At 36.1% G+C, this 21,560-nt stretch overlaps 1 protein-coding gene across 1 annotated transcript in view; it reads left to right on the top strand.

Annotated features, from left to right (window-relative positions):
- Window positions 1-388: 388 nt before the first annotated feature.
- The window catches only part of SEL1L (SEL1L adaptor subunit of SYVN1 ubiquitin ligase), a 36,693-nt gene continuing 15,521 nt past the window's right edge, over window positions 389-21,560 (top strand). Inside the window, exons 1-11 of the mRNA XM_014066095.2 lie at window positions 389-540; window positions 7,398-7,435; window positions 8,234-8,453; window positions 12,003-12,170; window positions 13,414-13,519; window positions 14,658-14,820; window positions 15,792-15,845; window positions 15,934-15,993; window positions 16,363-16,444; window positions 17,190-17,344; window positions 21,343-21,399. Coding sequence (XP_013921570.1) covers window positions 438-540; window positions 7,398-7,435; window positions 8,234-8,453; window positions 12,003-12,170; window positions 13,414-13,519; window positions 14,658-14,820; window positions 15,792-15,845; window positions 15,934-15,993; window positions 16,363-16,444; window positions 17,190-17,344; window positions 21,343-21,399 — 1,206 coding nt within the window. The 5' untranslated portion in view covers window positions 389-437. The remainder of the gene's footprint in view (window positions 541-7,397; window positions 7,436-8,233; window positions 8,454-12,002; window positions 12,171-13,413; window positions 13,520-14,657; window positions 14,821-15,791; window positions 15,846-15,933; window positions 15,994-16,362; window positions 16,445-17,189; window positions 17,345-21,342; window positions 21,400-21,560) is intronic.

Genomic DNA, 21,560 nt, shown 5'->3' with positions numbered 1-21,560 from the left:
GATCTACACCGAAGCATCCCTCTCTTTCACTGCAGAATACAACTTTTAAATCCCAACAGACTCCCACGTGCGGAAATCCCGCGATGGAGACCAATGTCCCTCCACTCTCCTCTCCTTCCGCGTTTGTAACTCTTCGAAAACCAGAGCTCAGAAGTGACTTTAATTGGTCGCCCGCCTCTCCGGCTTCTGATTGGCCGCGAGAATGACATTGACGCGTCACTCCGCCATTGGCATCGGGGGTCTTACTGGCCAATTCAGAGAGGCCATGTCAGAAAACACGCGAGCCAATGACAACGCGCCGTCTCCAGCGTCCAGCAGCTATTGGAAGCGCCTTAGCGGGTGTCCTGATTGGCCGCCGTGCGGCTGAGGGGCGGAGAGCAGGCGGCAGCTCTCCGGGTTTTCTCAGCCGCGGCGGAGTTGCTTTCGTCTTCGGCGGGATGGGTGTTTTCTCGCGGGCCGGGCCGCGGTGGTTCCTGGCACGGGCGGCGGTGGGGTTGCCGCTGTTCCTGTTGCTAGCGTCCATCAGCTGGGCTGCTGCGGGTCAGTACGAGCACTTCCGGTGGGCCTTGCTTTGTGGATGGGGGGCCGAGTGTGGGAGAGGAGACCCTGATGGAGAGGGCGGCGGCGGCGGCCGGGTCGATTGGGGTGGGGTGAAGCAAAAGGCCGAAAGCCGGTTAAGGATAAGAGAGGCGGCCAGTCGAGAACGCGTTGGGATAAATAGTTGCTTTTAGTAGTCCTTTCTCGCTAACCTCCCAGGAAGGATATATACATCGTCGCAGATTAGCCTCTCTTTCAGCTTTGACGCTTAACATTTGCAACCCCTCACTTCAATACAATCCTTATTTTTTTAAATTTAATTTTATTTATATCTCTCCTTTTTATAAATAACTCAATCCAATTAAATCGGGGCGGAGAAATCTTAGCATGGGTTCCTTTGTGTTTAAAGCCAATTGCTCTGCAATTCATGCATGTAAAGCTAAGACTTGGGGGTTACCCCAGAGCAGAAAAGAGGTGCTTCCCCCCCACACACATACCTGATGTAAGGCCCCTAGCAACTTTTTCTAGAGCACAGCGTGGAAATAATCTGCTAAATGAGGAGTGGAAAGGTGTGTTTATTAAGTGCTTTACTAAATGTTGCTAAAGGTTTTGACACCCACTCACCCCATAACATGGTTATTATACATACTGTACAAGTCTGTATAAATATCCAAACAAGTGTGTATATAATAGGTATTTGGCATTTATTTGTCATTTATATCTCATCTTTCCTATAGAAATTCAAGGCGGTGACTGTGATTTCTTTTTGCCTATGCAAGCTTGTAAATATGATCTATGACTGCAACTGAAGCCATTAATGCACATTAAAACACATTGTACCAGACATGTTCTCATATTTTGCTGATAAGGTACACATTTGTCTTTTTGCATCAGAAAAGCTATTTCTCGATAACACCCCCCTTCCAGGAATACTAATTTATTGTAATGTTATATTAGTAAAATTTCAATAGCATCTACTAAATATTTACTGATTATTATATTACATTACATTATTACAAAATAAGGTTAGAAAGAAAGAGAAAGAGAGAAAAAGAAAAAAATGGGGGGGGGGAATATATAAAAGAATAACTTCCAATCTTCATCACAATAATAAACAAATTTGATATCTCTTTGCCTTCTCATAAGATTACAAAGACAAAATTTTCCCACAAAAATCTATTTAATTTAATTATTTCCAAAATCTTAAAGTAACAGTCTCATTTTTCCAAATTTGCCTCGACTCTTAATTTATAACTTAGATCAGAATCTATTTAACTTTCGCTGTTTATTTCCTGTTTAAGTTTTTAAACGTGGCTAAATTTTCTTCTGTTCAAAAATGGCTGTAAACTCATCAGGTGGCTTTTCAGTTCTCTAATAGCCCTAAGATAGTTAAATAAGTAGTCACTTCTGACAGTGAGTAGAAAGTGAGATTAGCAAAATCAGTATCCTTTAAAAGACTCCATGGTGGCTGTGAGCATGATAGTTGATCCCTTCCTCTCCCGGTACTCCAACCTGTGGGAAATTACTATCCTGCTGTCTTCTCCTGAGGAGCATCCATCTTGGGTTACATGTGATTAAGCTCCTATCATTCCCTTGTCCGTGATGGTTCTTCAGTTGTCTAGCTTTTTCAAAGACTGTTTAGTTTGCCACATCTCCCCAAGCCTTATCTTGATATTTCTCTACTCTAGAAATCTATATTTATTGTCTGGCTGGCCAGAATGCTCTGGAAAGCACAAGATGCCAGATGGAGATGCTTATTGTTTGTGTGAAATATGTGGGCTCATTTCTGCAGAGTGGGATAGGAAGAAATTGAGGAATATAAATGAATGAAATAAATTTAGCATTGAAGAAAGTTAATAACCAATAGCAGATAGGGAGGTTCATGGTATTAATGGATGGGTAGTAGTTTTTCACTGTCTTGAATGTCTTGAGAAAGTTGGTTGCCACATATAAAAAGAAAAGCAATGGAGACTGATAATTTGAGGTAGTTATATTGTTATTCCCAGGAATGCTTGGAGCAAGGAATGGTACAAGGAACCTTCTTGTGGCCTGATCATTAGTGATCCCTCTACCAAACCACCTGATTTTGACCTACCTTACTTTGGTCAAAATTGAACAAAATTAGGTGTGATAATGGAAAAAGTTCCACGGTCCTGTATCAGTGGGAATGAAAAGACCCCTGTTGCGATTGTGGTGCTGATAGGCAAACTATTCAACATATTATGCAAGATTGCCCATGACATGTGTTCACTGGTTCCCTAGAGGATCTGCATGAAGCAGCACCACAGGCGATCGCCTGGATAGCTGACATATAGTTAGGAGGCCACTGCCATACTCTCATAGAAGTTTTACTTAATAATTACGTGGATTGTGTATATATGTTTACTTCTATTCTGTCATGTTCTCATTGTACTAATAATAATAACTGAGATAGTAAAGTCAATTAATGGGTTTGACTAAGAGAGTAAAGCAAATAATTCTACTGTTAAAAATTAACTGCCCCACTAGTAAATAAAATATAATTTAATTTTTCAATCAAAATGTTGACTAATTTCTCTATTCACACCTAAAAAACCAAGGCATTTAGTCAGTTCAAATTCACCACATAATCTTCAAAGCTGTAATAGTATTTCTATATATTACTTAATCTGGATGTATAATAACGCAAGATTTTCCTAGCAAAACGGTAAACTCTCATTTTTAATACTGGTGTGTCTCTAGGCATATTTTAGATACATTCACTGGGAATTTAATGCTGTAGTTGTATGAATATTTGTCTAGAAATAAGTCCCATTTAATAAAATGATTGTTTAACTATTACAGCTTACAAAATTTTATCAGAACAAAGTAAAACCTTTCATGATGACCCTAGCTTTGTTATATTCTTATTGTCTCTTCCGCATGTTTAAAGAATAGCTTTGTTATGAGAAGTATTACAAAAGTCTTTCACAGAAAACATAGGCAGACCAATGCCAAGGATGGATGCTTTATCATCATTGATAATGACCATTTGACGTTACAACAGCACTAAAAAATATGACTTATGGTCATTTTTCATAGTTATGACTGCTGCAGCATCGCCATGGTCATGTGATTTACATTTGGATGCTTGACAACTGACTCACATTTATGATGGTTGCGGTGTCCTGGAGTCATGTGTTCTTCTTTTGCGACCTTCTGACAAAGTCAATGTGGAAACTAGATTCACTTATCCTACTAATGTAAGAACTGCCATGATTCACGTAACAAATATGGCAAAAGAAGTCATAAAATGGGGCAAAACTCACTTAAGAAATTTCTCACTTAACAAGATAATTTTTGGGCTCAATTGTGGTTGTAAGTTGAGGGTTATCTGTATTTTGGCTGTCAGGAAAAGTGTACTTTGAGCACTTATTACATCCAAAGGTATGGTTTGATTTGTTTTTGTTTAAATTTAATTAGAAGTGTGTATTTTCCCCAGAACTATTTTTTCATACCTTTGGATGTAATAAGTGCTCAAAGTACACTTTTCTTTACCAGCTGAATACCCAGCTTTGTGAAGCAAATGGAACAATCCTAGATTGCAAATTTTTAATTGGAACTTTATTTCTATACTTATCACCCTGTTACTCTTACTTTAAAATAACTAAGACACTAAATAGTTTTTAAAATCCTGCTCTAAAAGAACGTTTTTGAGGCAAACTAAAATTTGAAGTTGGTCTACAATCATTAGCTTTGACTAGAGGGTATTTGTATTTTTGTTTTGCCATTTATTACAACTACTGTGTAAGGTTTTGTGTAATGGTGGATTATGAAAAAAAAGTTCGATTTTTTAGTTATCTTTTCCTATAAAAGTTATATTTCAGTTCAGTTATTTTTATCATCATTCTTGCAATTCTTCACACGAAATAGAAAACATTTCTGAGCTCATGGATATACAGAACTAAAGAATTCCTATTCCAGACTGACTAGATTCCTAACATTAGCTTGACTTTAATGCTCGGGATATAATGTTATATTTTGTGGTATATGAAGCACTGAAACATCCTTCTGTTAACTTATTGCCCTGCAGATTTATAGATTTTAACTTCAGAATTGGCCATATTGCAGAATTTTAAAAGTATAAAAAGATCATTCCTCCTCCCTCTCCTAATTAGATTTGCCGGTTGCTTTTCCTTTTCTTCTGGAAGCTCAAGATGGCCCACCTAGGACTATTTTTACCACAATGGTCTTTTAGAGAAGGTTAACAGATTGTACTCTGCTCAAAGTCAGTCAGTATATTCCATTGCCAGGGGTAGACTTGAATCCATCCTAGTCCAACATGTTTATTATTATGATCTGCCACATTAGCTAGGTAAGGCTCTTCTAAAGTTTGCTGAAAATTATATTCTTGATAGCATGGATCAATTGTATTTTCTTTCTTCCTTCCTTCCTTCCTTTCTTCCTTCCTTCCTTTTCCTGATTTATGTAAGAGTTTTTTTCTGCAGTAACTGAACATTAATTGCAATTTCTAGGTGGTTTCTGGATTAATATCCTACCGGATACTTTCTAAAAGATGTACTATAATTTTTGTTTTTTGTGTGCTTAAATTTAAAATGTCTCATTATCAATATTTTACATGTTTACCATGGACAAATAGAGGTGAGACACCTGTATACAATATATGGAAAGGGTTTTTTGATTATCTTTGGTTTACCTTCAGTAAAGGGATTGGGTTATCTGCACAATATACTTTTAATTGGTCACAACAGATATTGATAAGTCACTTGTGGCACAAGACTTGTTATAGTAACCAGACACCTTGGTGAGGTGTACTTGCTCAGCTGGTTATCAAGGAAGTTCGCCCGATCAGTTTTCAGTCACTATTAACATCCAACAGTGTAACTGAGAATCTGAGATTATGAAGAAACTCTTAGAGCAGAATAACTAGGAGAACAAAATGGCAACAGTAAAAAGACTACAAGAAAGCCACTTGGAGCCATGTGATTAAATTGATCCATCAGTAAATATCAGTACATTGCACATAAAATCACTCTTGAAGAATTTCTAACAAAAAGAAGAGAATGGCTATACGCTTTGGATATAATTTTCCAAGATTCAAGGTGATGTAAATTGCAGGGTTATTGACTACGGTATAGTTTTATGTTGGAATGGAACCACTCTGAATAACAAGAGTCACGTGTATTCATCTTTTGCAAACTCTGGATTGTCATATTAGAAAAACAATTTAGTTAATTGATCTGGAATTGTTAATAATCATTATTTTCTCATGGGAATCAATAATTAGCATGTACCTGTGTTTTTAATATACACTCAGATTAATCTTTTAAGAAACCAAATCTGAGTGTTTACCGCAACAGGGTTTCTGCTTTTTAAAATCTACTTATTTTTTGTTGAGTCCTTGAAATATAAGGAACCTTCTCTGCTGGCATTTGTTTTCTACAAAATCTTTACCAGCTGAATAGGAAAAGACAGCTAAACAAACAAAACCTGTTTTCCTTATGATACATTGCTTTGGAAAGAACATCTTATCTGCTGACAGTCAACAATGTGTTTGCCTGCAACTTAATATAGAGCTTGTTCCTTTAGAGAGATCTTAACATGATGCAATGAGAATGAAATACAGCCAACTGGCTTCACTTTGAAGATGCAAATTATTTCAATACATTTATTGGTGTGATAGTTTAATGGATTTAAATTAAAATAATAGCATGTTGTACACACAATATTAAACTAAACAAAAATCTTGTGATTTATCATGAAGCTGATCACTAAAATATGTCATCATTATCTATGCTTTTTAATTTGAATTGTTTTCAAGTGAAATCATTGTCTTTTTGATACTGATTACAATGGTTTTCTCATGCTAAATATGCTGCTTTTTTCTGAATAAATCAAGTTAAAGACTATATTACTAATCTGGAAACTCTATGAAACTTTAGTTCTTAAAGAGTGATTTCTAATCTGCTTTCTTTATTATATAACATTGCCCAAAAATTATTGTAGATTTTTTTTTTCCTTTTCTTTGTAAATTTTGCTCTGTGAAGTTTCAATTAGATCTCCTGTCTGCTCCATTCAGTTTCTTATTTTTGGCTCTTTCCAGGTATCAGTATTTTATTTTCTTATATTAGTTCTGTTTCCTCCAAAGCTTTTTTCCCCCTCCTGCCTAAGGATTCTAGCTGATCTAATTTTTTTGAAATAGACATACTATAAATAGAAATAAATATCAAAATCACATTGTTATTGCAATGTGTCTGTGCTTGATGATAATTCAAAATAAAAAAGAAACTCGCAACGTACAGCAAGAAAAAGAAAAATATAATACCTTTTACAGGTTTTCAGCATATTGACTAATTTAGAATAACTGATTAAATTAGATTGAACAGTTTATCTTTAAGCTACATTTTATTTACATACCTCTGGTTAATTTCAGATTGCTTTTTGCAAATGTAAGATTTTTCTTTATTGAAACAATCTGTATTTTCTGCTCCAATTGCCACACTATTCTAGATAGTCCTGTGATCATTTAGTTAGAGGTGAAAGAAAGGAGCAATAAGAAAAATATCTAGCACTCTTTTTTTTCACTGAAGACAACCTATGCTTTATAGCCCTTCCTGGTTTGGATTATTGATTTGCAAATAAGCTATGAATTATAATTACTGTATATATTCATTTATTGGGAAGTATGTATCTCTAGCACATCATTGTAAGCGTTGGGTACATATTGTGTTTATGCATGAAGTACTGTAATTTCATAAGTGTAGATTAATATTTGTATATGATTTATTATCTGAAGCTTTGAGATAAAATTAATGGCAATTGTTAAGAATAGGATTTATTCCCAAATTTTGTTGTTAAAATCATTCTCCTTAATTTTGTAGATGAAGAAGCTGCTCAAGAGGAGTCTTTTGAATCAAAGGTGACTAGTCTTTTGTCTGGGATTCCTTTCTCATAGCTATGAATTTTTGAATTAATGAAAATGATACAATATATAATTGCCATGAAAAATTTTTTACCTAAGTTTTATGGTTGAATAAAAGCTTAAATGAGAGAAAAAATATTTCAGTAATTCTATTATTTTGAAATATCTTAGATTATTTAATTATTTCCACACAGGTTATTTCAGAATTGAAATGGGAAATATTTTCAAACAATTTCCTGTGAGATTATAACTGCATTGGTTGCACTATCCATTAGCTACATTGGTTGAAGCTGGCGGAAGTCATAGCTCAGCAACATCTAATAGGATATAATGAAAGAAGAGTTGCTGGGAATAGAGAATAAACATATTTTTAAAACAAAAAGCAGATTCTGGAAGAAAATGTGATAAATTGGAATCTGTAACAAAGTAGTTTGCATTATCCAAGGTGGCGCAGTGGTTAAATGCAGCACTGCAGGCTACTGCTAGATCAGCAGGTCAGCGGTTCAAATCTCACCGGCTCAGGGTTGACTCAGCCTTCCATCCTTCCGAGGTGGGTAAAATGAGGACCCAGATTGTTGGGGGCAATATGCTGACTCTCTGTAAACCGCTTAGAGAGGCCTGAAAGGCCTATGAAGCGGTATATAAGTCTACTGCTATTGCTATATTGCTATCCTAAAGGTTACTTTTGTGTCTTTTGATTTCTTGCATGCAATTGTCTTAGAATAAAAACTCCAACTTTGCTATATTTCATAACAAAAACTATGTTTCTTTTCCCCCCTACTATTTATTTTGTAGTCAACCTTGCCTTCTGAAGAACAAGTGAAAGATCATTCAGCAGGAGCCCAAGTGGTAGCAGGTCAGATCTTTATTGATTCTGAAGATCCAGAGGCTCTAGCTGAAGATGGAGATGGTTTTGGAGAAGAGGACAAGGAAAGGACTTTGGAGAGCTTAAGCTCTTTAGAATTGTCTGACTTATTAAATAAAGACATGGAAGAAGTAGAAGCAGAAAAAACAGGTGATTGTGTGGGTTATTAATTTTCCATCTGCCGATCTTAAGCAGTTTTTATGTACTTTTTAGATGAGATTTGTAAGAGCTTGAGGAAAGCATTCTTACTTTTTTCAGAGAAATTGGTGAAACTATAGTAGTTAAATCAGAAGCCTTATATTCCCTCCTTCCTCTATAAGTTTTTTGCTTTTTTTCCAGCAAATTGTCATAATAGTATTCTGTTTTCCTGAAAATAAGATCTACCCAGATAATAAGCTCAATTGGACTTTTGAGTGCATGCACTAAAATGAGCCCTCCCCTAAAATATTTCAACGCATGCACAACCTGTCCCTGCCATTTCCTGGGGAGAAAGGGGAAGAAATTGCCCCACATGTCCCAGCCATCCATATGGAAGCTGTTTCTGAAAACCCTAGCCACCGCGCCCCTTCTCTTAGTGGTGACCACAAAAAGAATGGCAGGCCCAGTGACGCACCTTGTTGCCAGCCCTATCCCTGTCAAACTGGGACTGGGGTGAGGGGGACTGGCGCTGGAGCTCCAAACAGTGGCTGGTGCGGGCTCTGAACAACCATGAAGTGGGATTGGCATGCCTGGTTCTTGCCTGCAGCACTGCCAGCCAGGATCGGGTTAGAGCCGCTGCTGGCCAAGATCAGCAGGCCATATTTGGTGAGCCGGACGCACCGCCGCCGCTTGGGAGGAAAAGAGGGGAGGCACTGTGAGAAAGCCTATTTCTCACTTTCTTCTCCTGGGTGGTGGCAGCGTGTTCAGCTCATCGAAACTGACCTGCTGATCATGGCTGACAAGGGTGGGGTGGCACATCTTACCTGACTTCCAGCTCCATCACATTTCTTGCCATTCTGCCGCTTTTTGTGACCGCCACTAAGAGAAGGGGCACGGTAGCTAGGGTTTGTAGGAGTGGCCTCCGCAAGACTGTTCCGTGTGGATGGCATGTGCCTGTGGGGCATGTCCCCCTCTCCCCCTCCCGCCCACCTCCTCACCTCATGTTGTTTGCACAGGTAGCAACAAGGAGGCCCAGCAATGCTAAGGCTGGCAAGAGTGTGCCAGAAACAGACAGAACTTCCAGCCCTCTCTGGATCACCTGATCCGCGGGCAATGGCTTGAGGTTAAGGGACCTCCTGCACCTCAAAAATAATAAGACCTTCCCAAAAATAAGGCCAAGCACTTATTTCGGAGGTAAAAAAAAAATAAGACCCTGTCTCATTTTTGGGGAAACACAGTTACATTATACATACTGCTTAAATGCTGTTTTAAAAGAATAAATATTAGGAATGTTTCTTGTATATTTGTAGATACATGTGGTGAAAATTAGACAATGGGTCTACAAATATACAAGAAAATTCCTTAATATTTAATATTCCTTTAAAACAGCATTGTTTAAGCAGTATGTCCTAAATTCTGCCTACACTTTTGTTCTTCTTTTTTGTAATTTGATGCTCTTTAGGATATGAGAGCCAGTTTGGTGTAATGGTTAAGGTGCTGGCCTAGAAACCAGGAAACTATGATCTCTAGTCCTGCTTTAGGCATGAAAGCCAGCTGAGTAACTTTGAGCTGGTCACTTTCAACCCACTTCATAGATTTATTGTAGAGAAAATAGGAGGAAGAAGTGCTATTTATGTTCACCATCTTGAGTTACATAAAATAATAAAGGTGGGATAAAATTTTAATAAATGATGGAAATATAAAAACTGTATTTAGGTGTATCCATGAATCAGTAGAATGGATTTTTCTGGTAAAATAGTTTTCTGCCTTTCTTATATGTCAGCCCCACTGGTGTATTCATACGGTTTTAACAGTGTTACATAGTTAATCAGACTTTCGATCTAAATGTTTTTTATTACAGGTTGCTGGTAAATCTCTTCAATGTCAAAACCATAGCTTGCATTCTGTGATTTTTAACTAGCTTCACTGACTAAATGCAGACAACATTATAAATCCTTGTTTGTGTCTTGTTTCCAATACTCAGATCCCAATTTTGAAATAGATTTTAGAGGTGAGGTTTGAGATAACTGATATTCATCACAATCCCATAGTAACATTTTCTTTAATGAAAGCAAGATTACCAAAGAGAATACTCAGATATTTAAAGATTAGTTAGTGTATATGAGAAATTGGACTTAAAAATAGGATAGATATATGCATATCTGTTTATTAATACATTGAAAACAAGACTACTCACAAAATGCTTTGTTTCTATTCGTAAACAAACAAGTTCTGCAAGACTGCTTCAGCCAGTTATAGTTCAGCCACAGGATGGGAGCTTTTAAAATATTTGTCTACAATTTTGTGTGGAATAAACCTTATTCTGAATTAATGACTGCATACTTATCTTTCCTAATAAGTTATCTGAAAAGACCAGCTATGCTCTTCACTAGCACAGGAATTACTGGTAGACAAGGTGGAGAGGGGGCAGGTTTCAGAACATTAATCTAGAAAAAATAAGATGAGAAACAAATATGATAGCAATTGCAATATGTATTTTGAAAGAAATAAGCGGTATTGTCTTTCTTTCATGATATCTTGTTTGTTTCAGTGCAGTATATCTTTGTATTTTGTTGATTGGAACTCTTTATATTTGAATTCACATATAATTCTAAATCAAAAAGTGGATTATTTTGAATCTTAGCTTGTAGGAATCAGTCAGTGCAGCTTATTTGGAGCTTACTGCAGTGCATATGGTAGAGAAAAAGTCAGAGATAAGCTATTGTTGTACTTAGTTACCATATACGTTTTATTTTAATATAAGCAGACAACCTTTATGATATGATAAGCATTTGCAATTTGAAATGTCCCAATAGATTTTAAAAGCAAATGTTTTGAAAAATTAAGACAAGGAACATCTGAAGTCCTTAATCATTATGAAACTTTTCACACATCTAATTATAACACTGAAAGAGAGCATAAAGTGATTCTTGCTCTTTCATAGATGTAGCACATGCTCTCTGACTTCAGTTCTCTTCAAGTGCCACGTCAAGTTGCATTTCCTTGTTTTATGTAAATTTAAGAATTGCATTTCATCTGTAAAGAGATCATATTCTTCCCAAATCCTAATCTATTTTAATTACGTTTAAGGACTATAATAGTACATTGTTACAGAAATATTGCAGCATTAAAATGAACACGGGAACTGTCAACAGCTTTAATCAGATTCTACCTTAAATAGTTGAATTAGATAATTTCATTGTGTTCATTTTATTTTCTCTTACTTGTTTACATTTTGTAACTGCCGTGTTGGCTTTCAGCTGTAAAGCATGGGGATAACTTTTCGTACATTTGGTTCTGCTGTAGAGAATTTTCTGATTGGCAGAATTTTTGACAATTAATATGTGTTTCTGTTATCTGTTTCAATTTCTTGTTCTTTTGAATCTGCATATCCATTGTGATGAAAATGTTTATAAACTCCCTGAAATGCCTTAAGTTATATATATATATATTATACATAGGAAAGCTAAAAGAAATAAAATTATGTTAAAATTTATCAACATTTGGTGACTTGGTAGACATTGTAACTTTACGGTGTTTCACATGGGTTGTTTGTTTTAGTTTTGACAGCTATTGGAGGAACTGCAGATGGCGAGTTATGTCGGTTCCCCTTTCTCTTTATGGAGAAGGAATACTCAGAATGTACTGTAGATGGGAGAGAAGATGGGAGACTATGGTGTGCCACAACCTATGACTACAAAACTGATCAAAAGTGGGGCTTTTGTGAAAGTAAGTATGGCTTTCCTGGGAAATGCAGTTTTCAGATTTCCTGAATTTTAATTAATGGGTGTCATTTAGTAAGGGATAGATATAGATGAATGAGAAAAATTACATTTGTACATTTTAATAAATGGATTTAAAGGGTCCATTGTTAGGTTATAGCATAGGAGCTATTGCCAATACAAATACTGCTTACAAGCAGATATCCCAAAGGTATTTGCCAGGACCCAGAAACATACCTTTTATATTTTTTCAGGAGTTAAATTAAGCAGCTACATGAAATAACTTTCTTTCTTCAGCCTAATGTTGCTATTAACTCACCACTCAATTTTTACTTTTTATATTTTAGAACTTTTAATATGTTATTTATGAGCTTGGTTTTTCAGAGCAGAACTTAAATTTAAAATTCTGATGCTGGCATTTAGTACAGTTAAATTAGTGCTTCAGAAAAAAAGAGCAATATATGAGTAATTTGAATATGTAAATATTTTATTCACATGCTTACAAAGCTTTGGAAACTATAGAAGAATAATCCCGAATAAATAAATAAAAAGGATTTCTTTTTTTACTCTATTCATGATTTCAGCTACGTCAGCTTTTTGCTTAATAAATAATAATAATAATAAATCATATTGCCCGAACAATACATTTGCTATGCTGAAATATAAATTTTGCTGATCACTGGAAAGATTTCTATCAACAGAGTTAATCAAAGCTTCATATCCATTTATTTTAAATCTAAAAATGTAGCAGGTATACAGAATGTTTACTTTTGAAATCTGTCAGGTATAAAATTTCATAAAATATTCTGCTTTCTATGCAAAATGCGTTTTGAGTATATAAAATAGAATGGTTTGGACCTTGGGAAATTCTCCAAACAGCTCATTTGGGGGAGGGGGTATGTTTTCATAATTTTTTACTTTGAAAATACTGCAAAATGCATTGCATATCCCTAATAACTGATATTAGTGAAAGTTTTTTACATTTTAAAAAATAACTGCTTTTTTAAAACCTGCTTGTTCATCAAATGCATGATGAAAACTGAATACCATCAAACTATGAGCCAGATATACTCCATTTTAATATATAATTGGTTTTTTTTTAGCCTTTAGTAATTTGATTGCCACAGTATAAGAAAAATGCCAAAACATAATAGTTTAACAAAAAAACCTGAAATAGATGGTCTCAGAATAATATGAGCAGCATTGTAGTGAATATTAATTACCCTTTTTAAAAATATTCTTTTTATTAGCTGAAGAGGAGTCTCATAAGAGAAGACAAATGCAGGAAGCAGAAGATGTTTACCAAACAGGGATGAAAATTCTTAATGAGAGCAGGAAAAAGGCCCAGAAGAAAGAGTGAGTTGTCGTCTTTGTGTAGCTCATATCTCCTGGATCAAAGGACATCAATAGCCTTTAATAATGACATCTATATGACAGTTTCTCCCAGTGATGTATTTATCAAATTTATTTGGATTACAAATTCTGGGGATCAAACTAACAAACTCAGATCCCTGATACCCGTATGTTGAATATAAGCAGTGACTACGGAATCTCTAACGTGCTCCAAGATTCTTTTACAACAGGGTCGCCAACCCCCAGTCCACAGACCAGTCCCAGTCTGCAGCCTATTGGAAACCTGTCCACACAAGCAGCCGCAAAGCTCCATTTGTACAAATAGCAAATATCATGTGAAACCATCCCCTCTCCCCTGACACCACTGCTGCTGGTCCATGAAACCGGAAAGGTTGGGGACCACTGTTTTACAAAATATAGCTTATCAGATAAATGTTACCTATTAGGTTAAAACTTAAGGTAGAAATAGACAAGTGCCTATTTCTAGTGCCTATTTCTGAGAATCATTAAGCCTCCAAGCACACATCATTAGCATGATGTGACTTCCCTGCACCCAAATCATTAAAGATTGGTAGGCTCAATGCATATTTTTTGTCATAATCACCTCATGCTAACAGACTGGAAAAAAATAACTTCAGCATTTCAATCTCAGGCCAGCAATAAAAATGTTTTGCTTAAGATTTTTGTTACTAACTTTCAGTATATGAGGCCTTGTGTTTCAGTTATGACATTACATTCCTGTTTTACACTATGTATCAGATGAAAGAAATGTGTCAACTTTTAGGGAAAAGATTTGAAGTCTGTCCAAACTTGGATGTATCCCCCAGAAACTTCCAAAAGCTTTTAGCAAGATATATTGTTAATGTAATAATAGAGAAACATTATTAATACATAATGAATACATAACAAACCAATTTCGTTGTATTTAAGTACAGTGACAATAAAGATTATACTTATAATGAGATAATCATATTGATTAATCAAATGTTAATCAAATGAAATCTGATTTGGGTTTTAACAATATTCATTTAAAGGTCTTGTGCAGCCATCAGCTGGAGAATTTGCACACCATCTACACATGCATTTTTGGAACAGCATTTATGCTTGAAAGTATAACAGCATGCATTTTTTCTTCTTTAAGGGCTTATCAGTATTTTTTGAGAGCTGCTGACATGAATCATACTAAGGCGATGGAAAGAGTGTCTTATACATTATTGTTTGGTGACTACTTGAAGCAAAATATTCAGTCAGCTAAAGAACTGTTTGAGAAACTGACTGAAGAAGGATCTCCTAAAGGTCAAACAGTATGTATAACTTTTTTCTCAGAGCCCATAGATCCGTCATTATTATTGTGAAAAGTTTGAAAGGGGGGAGGTTGTATATCATTGAAAAGTATGCTCACTTTTTAAACCATATTCATCTATATACAATTATATTAATTAATTTACAGATACTAAGTCTAAAGGAACGATAAGGGAAAAAACCAATTTTATATGTTATACTTCCAACATAGTGAGATTGATAGGGTAGCCCCTTTTAAACATTTTCTATTTTTAATAAACATGTTGAATGTTGAATTGTTTTTATCTTAAGATTATACAAAATTGAGGCTATTATTCCTAGACATTGATATGTTAATATAAGATATTCCAACATTTTATCCAAGAATTGTAGACAAAAAACTGATATAGCCTTGTAATATACTTTATTAAAAAAAGATTGTAGATCTAAAATCATCCAAAACACATTCTAACACAATATGGGCAATAATTTAGACATTTCAGATAGTGCTAATGTTTCTGGATAAAACTGAAATCAAGTGGCCCAAAGTCATTAAGAGTCAGATTCCATACAGGTTTAATAAATACTAAATTATTATCAACATCTCATAAACATAGTCTCATGTATCTTCAGGAAAAATCCTCATACTACACTCTAAACACTCATGTCTGTGTTTTAAATTCATGTTAATTATTATAGTACTGTTGCTATTTTGTGTCAAATTTTCTGCACCTATGTTAAAACAAGACCCATAAGGCAACCTTCTGTGGTGGTTGTTTTTTTTAAAAAAAAAATCCCACAAGAATTTTCTGTGTGGCATTTGTTATAAACTTCTCCATCATCATTCCAGCTCACACACTATGACTAAAAAAGGTCAGTGGTTTCCTCTGAATTGTATGGTGGTATTAGTTCATCTAATACTATTGTCTATTTAATTTGGATTCTGAAAACATACTTAATCAAAGTAATCTTGTAAAAATGCCATTTTTTTCAGGCCCTTGGATTTTTATATGCTTCTGGTCTTGGTGTTGATTCCAGCCAGGCGAAGGTAATGCAAAGCCACCATCCTTTGTCTATTTCTGTTAGTATTCCATTGAAAAAAAATAGAATTAATTTGCTGCACTTTATTTTTGTAGGCATTAGTTTATTATACTTTCGGTGCTCTTGGAGGAAATTTAATAGCACATATGATTTTGGTAAGTAGAGTTTTCTCAACCATACAAGTAATGACATAAAACAGCAAAACCTGATAGCAATCTTACCTTCTAGGTTTTGTGGCTATGTTTGGTACTTACTGAGACTTTATCCCAATGAACACAGAAATTTTCTTTGAAGAAATAAATTTATTAATTTGCTTTTAGAGAGGAATATTGTAATTGTAATTTTATATATAAGGTTTTGGCATTGCTCAGTTTTATTGTTTTTACTTACTGCATTCTATCCTGAAGTTCATTGAAACAGAAGAAGTTGCCAATGATTTAACAAAAACACATTATGTCTATTTTAAATATTTTCAAATGTAAGATAGCGGTACTTGCTTTATGACAGTAGTTGCTTCTTTCCAGGGCTACCGGTACTGGGCTGGAATAGGTGTCCTTCAGAGCTGCGAATCTGCACTTACGCATTATCGCCTAGTAGCTAACCATGGTAAGTACGTGTATTTACATACATCAGTAAATGGAGAGATAGCCATTAGCTAACATATACACAGGATAATTCAATATCCCTTGCATGGTGTAAATTTGCTCTGGAACATTCGAATATCTTGTAGCACATTTGGGGAAGAGATGGGGAAAAAATCTTAAGCAAACATAATTGTGCTACTGTATTACTTACATAAGAAATGATAGAATTGCAAGCATATAATGAATGTTTATCTTTGGTACAATATTATCTAAATTAGATATTTCAGGTTTACTTGTTATTTTTGCAATACTGGGTATTATTCTTGCTTGAACTAGTTGTTTCTATTTAACCCTCTCAATGGAGACCTAGGTAACACCACAAATATTTGTATAAAGGAATAGCAATGAGAACTTCTTCATACTTACTAAATTAATTGTCCATTGATAGTGTAGTGTCACCCCCCACCCCCCAATTTAATTTACAAATCCCTAGAACATTTTTCTTTTGGAAAATTATCCATAATTTGGATGTAATCTTGAAGGGCTCCCTTTTCATCTTGCAGAAACTTCTGTATACTTTGTAGAATCACATGACACAATGAAAGACATGTTTGCTTATAAATATGTATGTGTCAGTTATTTAAAGGGCATTTAGAACAGATGAAGATTCCTTTTAGTAATTCAGTGTTAGAAAAGTATGATATGCACTAGATCTTGAACTTTATAAGGATAAAATTAAATGTTTCTGCCCTGTTCTTTCTCCCTAGTGGCTAGTGATATCTCTCTGACTGGAGGCACAGTGGTTCAGAGAATTCGTCTGCCGGATGAAATAGAAAATCCAGGAATGGCAAGTGGAATGTTGGAGGAAGATTTAATACAATACTATCAGTTCTTAGCTGAAAAAGGAGATGTTCAAGCACAGGTAATTTAACTATCAAACTAAGAGGGCAAAGAAAAAAGTTAATTAGGGAGCTCCATTTAGATTTGAGTAAACAGAAATAGGGAATTTGGTCAGTTTTTGGAGTTGAATAGCTTCACTGAAGAAGGCTTCTTTGCCTAATTAGATAAAAGTTTTATTCTTTCAATTGCATTGTGCTTGCTTGCTTGCTTATCTGTCTGAGGGGTAGACTTACAGTTGCAGGTGATTTCTGATTAGCTAGTGGGTGGAAGTACATTCTTGCAGTTTAGTCTCTGGAAACAGAGAAGAGGAACTTGGAAGTTTACAACTGGAGCAGATAAAGAAAAGCAGAAGCAAAAATGGGACTGCAATTGAAGACAGTAGAGAGTAGCACACTGACTGCCTATCTCCAGAAACGAAACAAGTGGATTTACAGGTAGTTCTCATCTTACGATCACAATTGAACCCAAAAATTTTATTGCTAAGTGAGACATTTGTTATTTGAATTTTGCCCCATTTCACAATCTTTCTTGCCACAGTTGTTAAGTGTATTGCTGCAGTTGATAAGTTAGTAACAAGGTTGTTAAGTGAATCTGGCTTCCCCACTGATAGGTTGCAAAAAATGTGATCACATGACCCCAGGACACTGCAACCATTATAAATACATGCCAGTTTGCCAAGTGACTGAATTTTTATCACGTGCCCATAGAGATGCTGCAACTGATAAATGTGAAAAATGGTTGTTAGTTACTTTTTTCAGTGCCTTTGTATCTTTGAACAGTCACTAAATGAACTGTTGTAAGAGGAGGACTACCTGTATTTGTTTGTTGATATATTAAATTTATTTGCCGCCTGTCAGCATGGGACTACTGTAGGCAGCTTACTATATAAAAACAGAGAAAGGAAAAGAAGCGTAAATGTAACAGTAACAACATAATGACACAATAAAAGAATGAAATACAGTAATATGAGATTAAAAGTTAGGCAGGGAATGCAAGAGGAAAGGAGGTGTTTGCTATCAATCTAATAGCCACCTCCAATGTGATACTCCCCCATTGGGTCCCGTGGCCAAATGGCAGAGCCAGGTCTTCAGGCTGTTGTAGAAGGAGAGGAAGGTGGGAGCAGATGTCACCCATGGGAAGGTGGATAGGAAGTTCCAGAGGGCAGGTGCTACAGCAAAGAAGGCTCTTCTGGATCCAACAGCCAGACTTTGAGTGGTAGGATCCATGGCAGGCTTCTCTTGTCAGCACAAATGGGGCAATCCTGATCTAGCAGGATGAGATGGTTCTTCAGGTAACCTGGAATCTTCTTAAAATTAACAGTTATTTACTGAGAGAATGATGCAAATAATCAGCTCAAACTAAAGGTTTTGAAAGTAATAGGCTATGTGTCAGTTAAGCAGGATAGTGATGGTGATAAGATATTGAAGAATAACAACATGAAAAACAAACTTTCCCCCCCCCCAAGGTTGTGGTGTTATATGCCCTGTTTGCCATATTTGTTGGAAATAATGGCAGTTTATCAGGAGACAAGTTAGGGAAAACTCAACTTACTCTTTAGGTATAATAGGTTTTAAAGGAGCTTTTTAAAAAACACAAGTTCTTCCAAGGTTTTTAAAAAGGCAGCTTGATGGTTGTAGAGCACACTATATTTTCAAAACATGATGGAGTCAAATTTTATCTAAAGCTGGGAGAATATTTTCCTTTCTACAAAATGCTAGGAGTACTTCTATGAGTCATTCGATTTACCGTATTTATCGGCGTATAACACACAGTTTTAAAACTAAAATTGCAAGCTTAAACCCTGCCTGCGTGTTATACGCCGATACTGCGTGTTATACGCCGGGTCCACTGTTCCCTCTAAGGTGCGCGGCCGCGCGGCCGCGCACATGGCAAGAAACCCCCGCGCAGAGGTTTCTAACTCCCACGCAGAGGTTTCTTTCAAAGCAAACGTGGGGAAGTCCTTTGCAGGCAGCTAGAACTGGCTGCCTGCAAAGGACCTCCCCAAACTTGTTTCAGCGGCAGCTCTCAGCCTGGCGGCAGCGTCACACAGACTGTGGAAGGAGGGGGAGGAGGAGGGAACCAAAGAGAGCTTTTACCGAGTCTGCGCCCCACAGCCAGGACCGTCCTGGCGCCTCCAGCCGCGTTTCTTCCTGCAAAGCCCTTCGGGCAACCCGAGAGTTCCTTTTGACGCCAGAAGGGCTTTGCAGGAAGAAACGCGGCGTTTCTTCCTGCAAAGCCCTTCTGGCGCCAAAAGGAACTCTCGGGTTGCCCGAAGGGCTTTGCGGGGAAGAAACGCGGCTTGAGGCGCAAGGACGGTCCTGGCTGTGGGGCGCAGACTCGGTAAAAGCCTCTCTTTGGTTCCCTCCTCCTCCTCCTCCTCCTCCTCCTCCTCCTCCTCCTCCTCCTTCTTTCTGGAGCCCCTTCCTCAAAGATTTGGTACCAAAGCAATGGCGGTGAGGAAGTTGTGTCTTTTGGATTTTGCACTGTTGTCTTTTCAATGGTTCTCAGACTGGTTGAACCTTTAGCAGCTGGGGTGATATTCTTTACTGTTAAGGTTACAATTGGATGTGTTGGACAAATCTTAAAAGATGAAACTTTTATTAAAACGTTTGACTTAACTAAAAACGTCTTCCTTTTTCTTCTTCTTCTTAAATATGATTTATTTATTTATTTTTACTTCAGAAGTTTGATGACCGTTGTACAAACTAATCCAACCTAAATGTAGAGGAGGAGAAGAAGGGGGGGGGGATTTAAAAAGAGCAGAGGAAAAAGAAAAGAAAGCATGAAGAAAACATAAAGAAAGGGATGGGAGGGAGGGAAGGAAGGAAGGCACTTTATGTTGAAACAGAAAATATTATATAAGGAAGAAAATGGAAATAACTTTTTGCTCAAAGAGGTGTTTTTTCATTTCATATTTGCCTTTTAAGAGGAGTTAATGTTATAATTCATGTTCTAATGTTATAAATTTTAATCCAACATTAAGTTCCGAGCTTCCAAGTCATTTATTTTTAATGAAAAAAATTTTTACTCAAATTTTTGTGTTAAAATGGGGGGTGCGTGTTATACGCCGGTGCGTGTTATACGCCGATAAATACGGTAGTTTTCACTAAGACTAGTTTGCATATTCTCTGTCCTGAAACAATACATTGAGCTGTGGTTGCATGGCATTATTTTACACAAGCTAGCAAAGGCATGATTTCCAAATCAATACTGCAGAACACTGTAATGAGCCTTAAAAAATATTGTTAGATAACTCTCATGATAACAACCATGATTTGGTATTGCCCATCCGCTTGTGATTACTTTTGGAGTACAAAGTTGCCTTGTTCTCATTGCCCATATTTTATAGTTTTCGATTGTTATAAAGAACTGTTACAAATCAATGTTACTCAGTAGAAAATTAGATAATTGGGATAAATGTAAGGAAAAACGTTTTTCCTGATTAATTTTTAATATGCAGGATATAATTTCATGTGGATGCATGACTGTGCTTTCCTTTGGATCTGAGTGGGAAATGTTCTTCATTACCCTGGAAGATCACGTAGTGTTTTTGGCAATTCAAGGCAGTTGTATCTTTTCTCCCAATCATGTGGCTGCCTGCCATAGTTATAGTACAGTTCAGGAAAAAAAGATGCGTTTTGGTAACAAGTGCCTCATGAGCAGTCTGATATGTTCTAAAGCACTATGTTTCCTTAGAAACTGCACAGCCTGATTAACAATCTGAGGAAATAGAACCTGGGCTGATAGGTATTTATTACATTTATTTGCCACCTAACAGTATCAAAGCCCTGTCTCCATTAGTTTCTACAAAACCTAGCATGGAGTGCTTGTAGGTATCTCATCAATTCTGAGGTGAAATTACTTTTTTTAAAAATTGTAGCAGGGTAGTTTTTCTTTAAAATATTTCCTTGACCTCCTGATTTGGAGGTTGTCTCTTTATTGTGAGTTCTAATATTCTTTTTCTTCAGAGTATGCTTTCTTATTAGGAAATTGAATAACATGTTTCAACTACTATTGCAGGTAGGGCTTGGACAATTGCACCTTCATGGAGGAAGAGGAGTAGAGCAAAATCATCAGGTATCTATATAGCAATACATAAGATATTGGTACATTTAACTTATAAAATGAAACTGTTTTGAAAAGCTATTTATTGCAACAGCTATCGTCTTAGCGTAACAGTAGAGATCTATGAGGTATTTCAGTGTTTAAGCTGATCAATGCACAAGTAGCCAAATTCC

Source organism: Thamnophis sirtalis, unplaced genomic scaffold (genome assembly GCF_051295495.1).
Source record: "Thamnophis sirtalis isolate CommonGarterSnake01/CBP01778 unplaced genomic scaffold, rThaSir2_p1.2 scaffold_1, whole genome shotgun sequence".
Classification (NCBI taxonomy): domain Eukaryota; kingdom Metazoa; phylum Chordata; class Lepidosauria; order Squamata; family Natricidae; genus Thamnophis; species Thamnophis sirtalis.
Note: the sequence above shows the minus strand (reverse complement) of the source record. Positions and strands in the feature narration are given on the sequence as shown.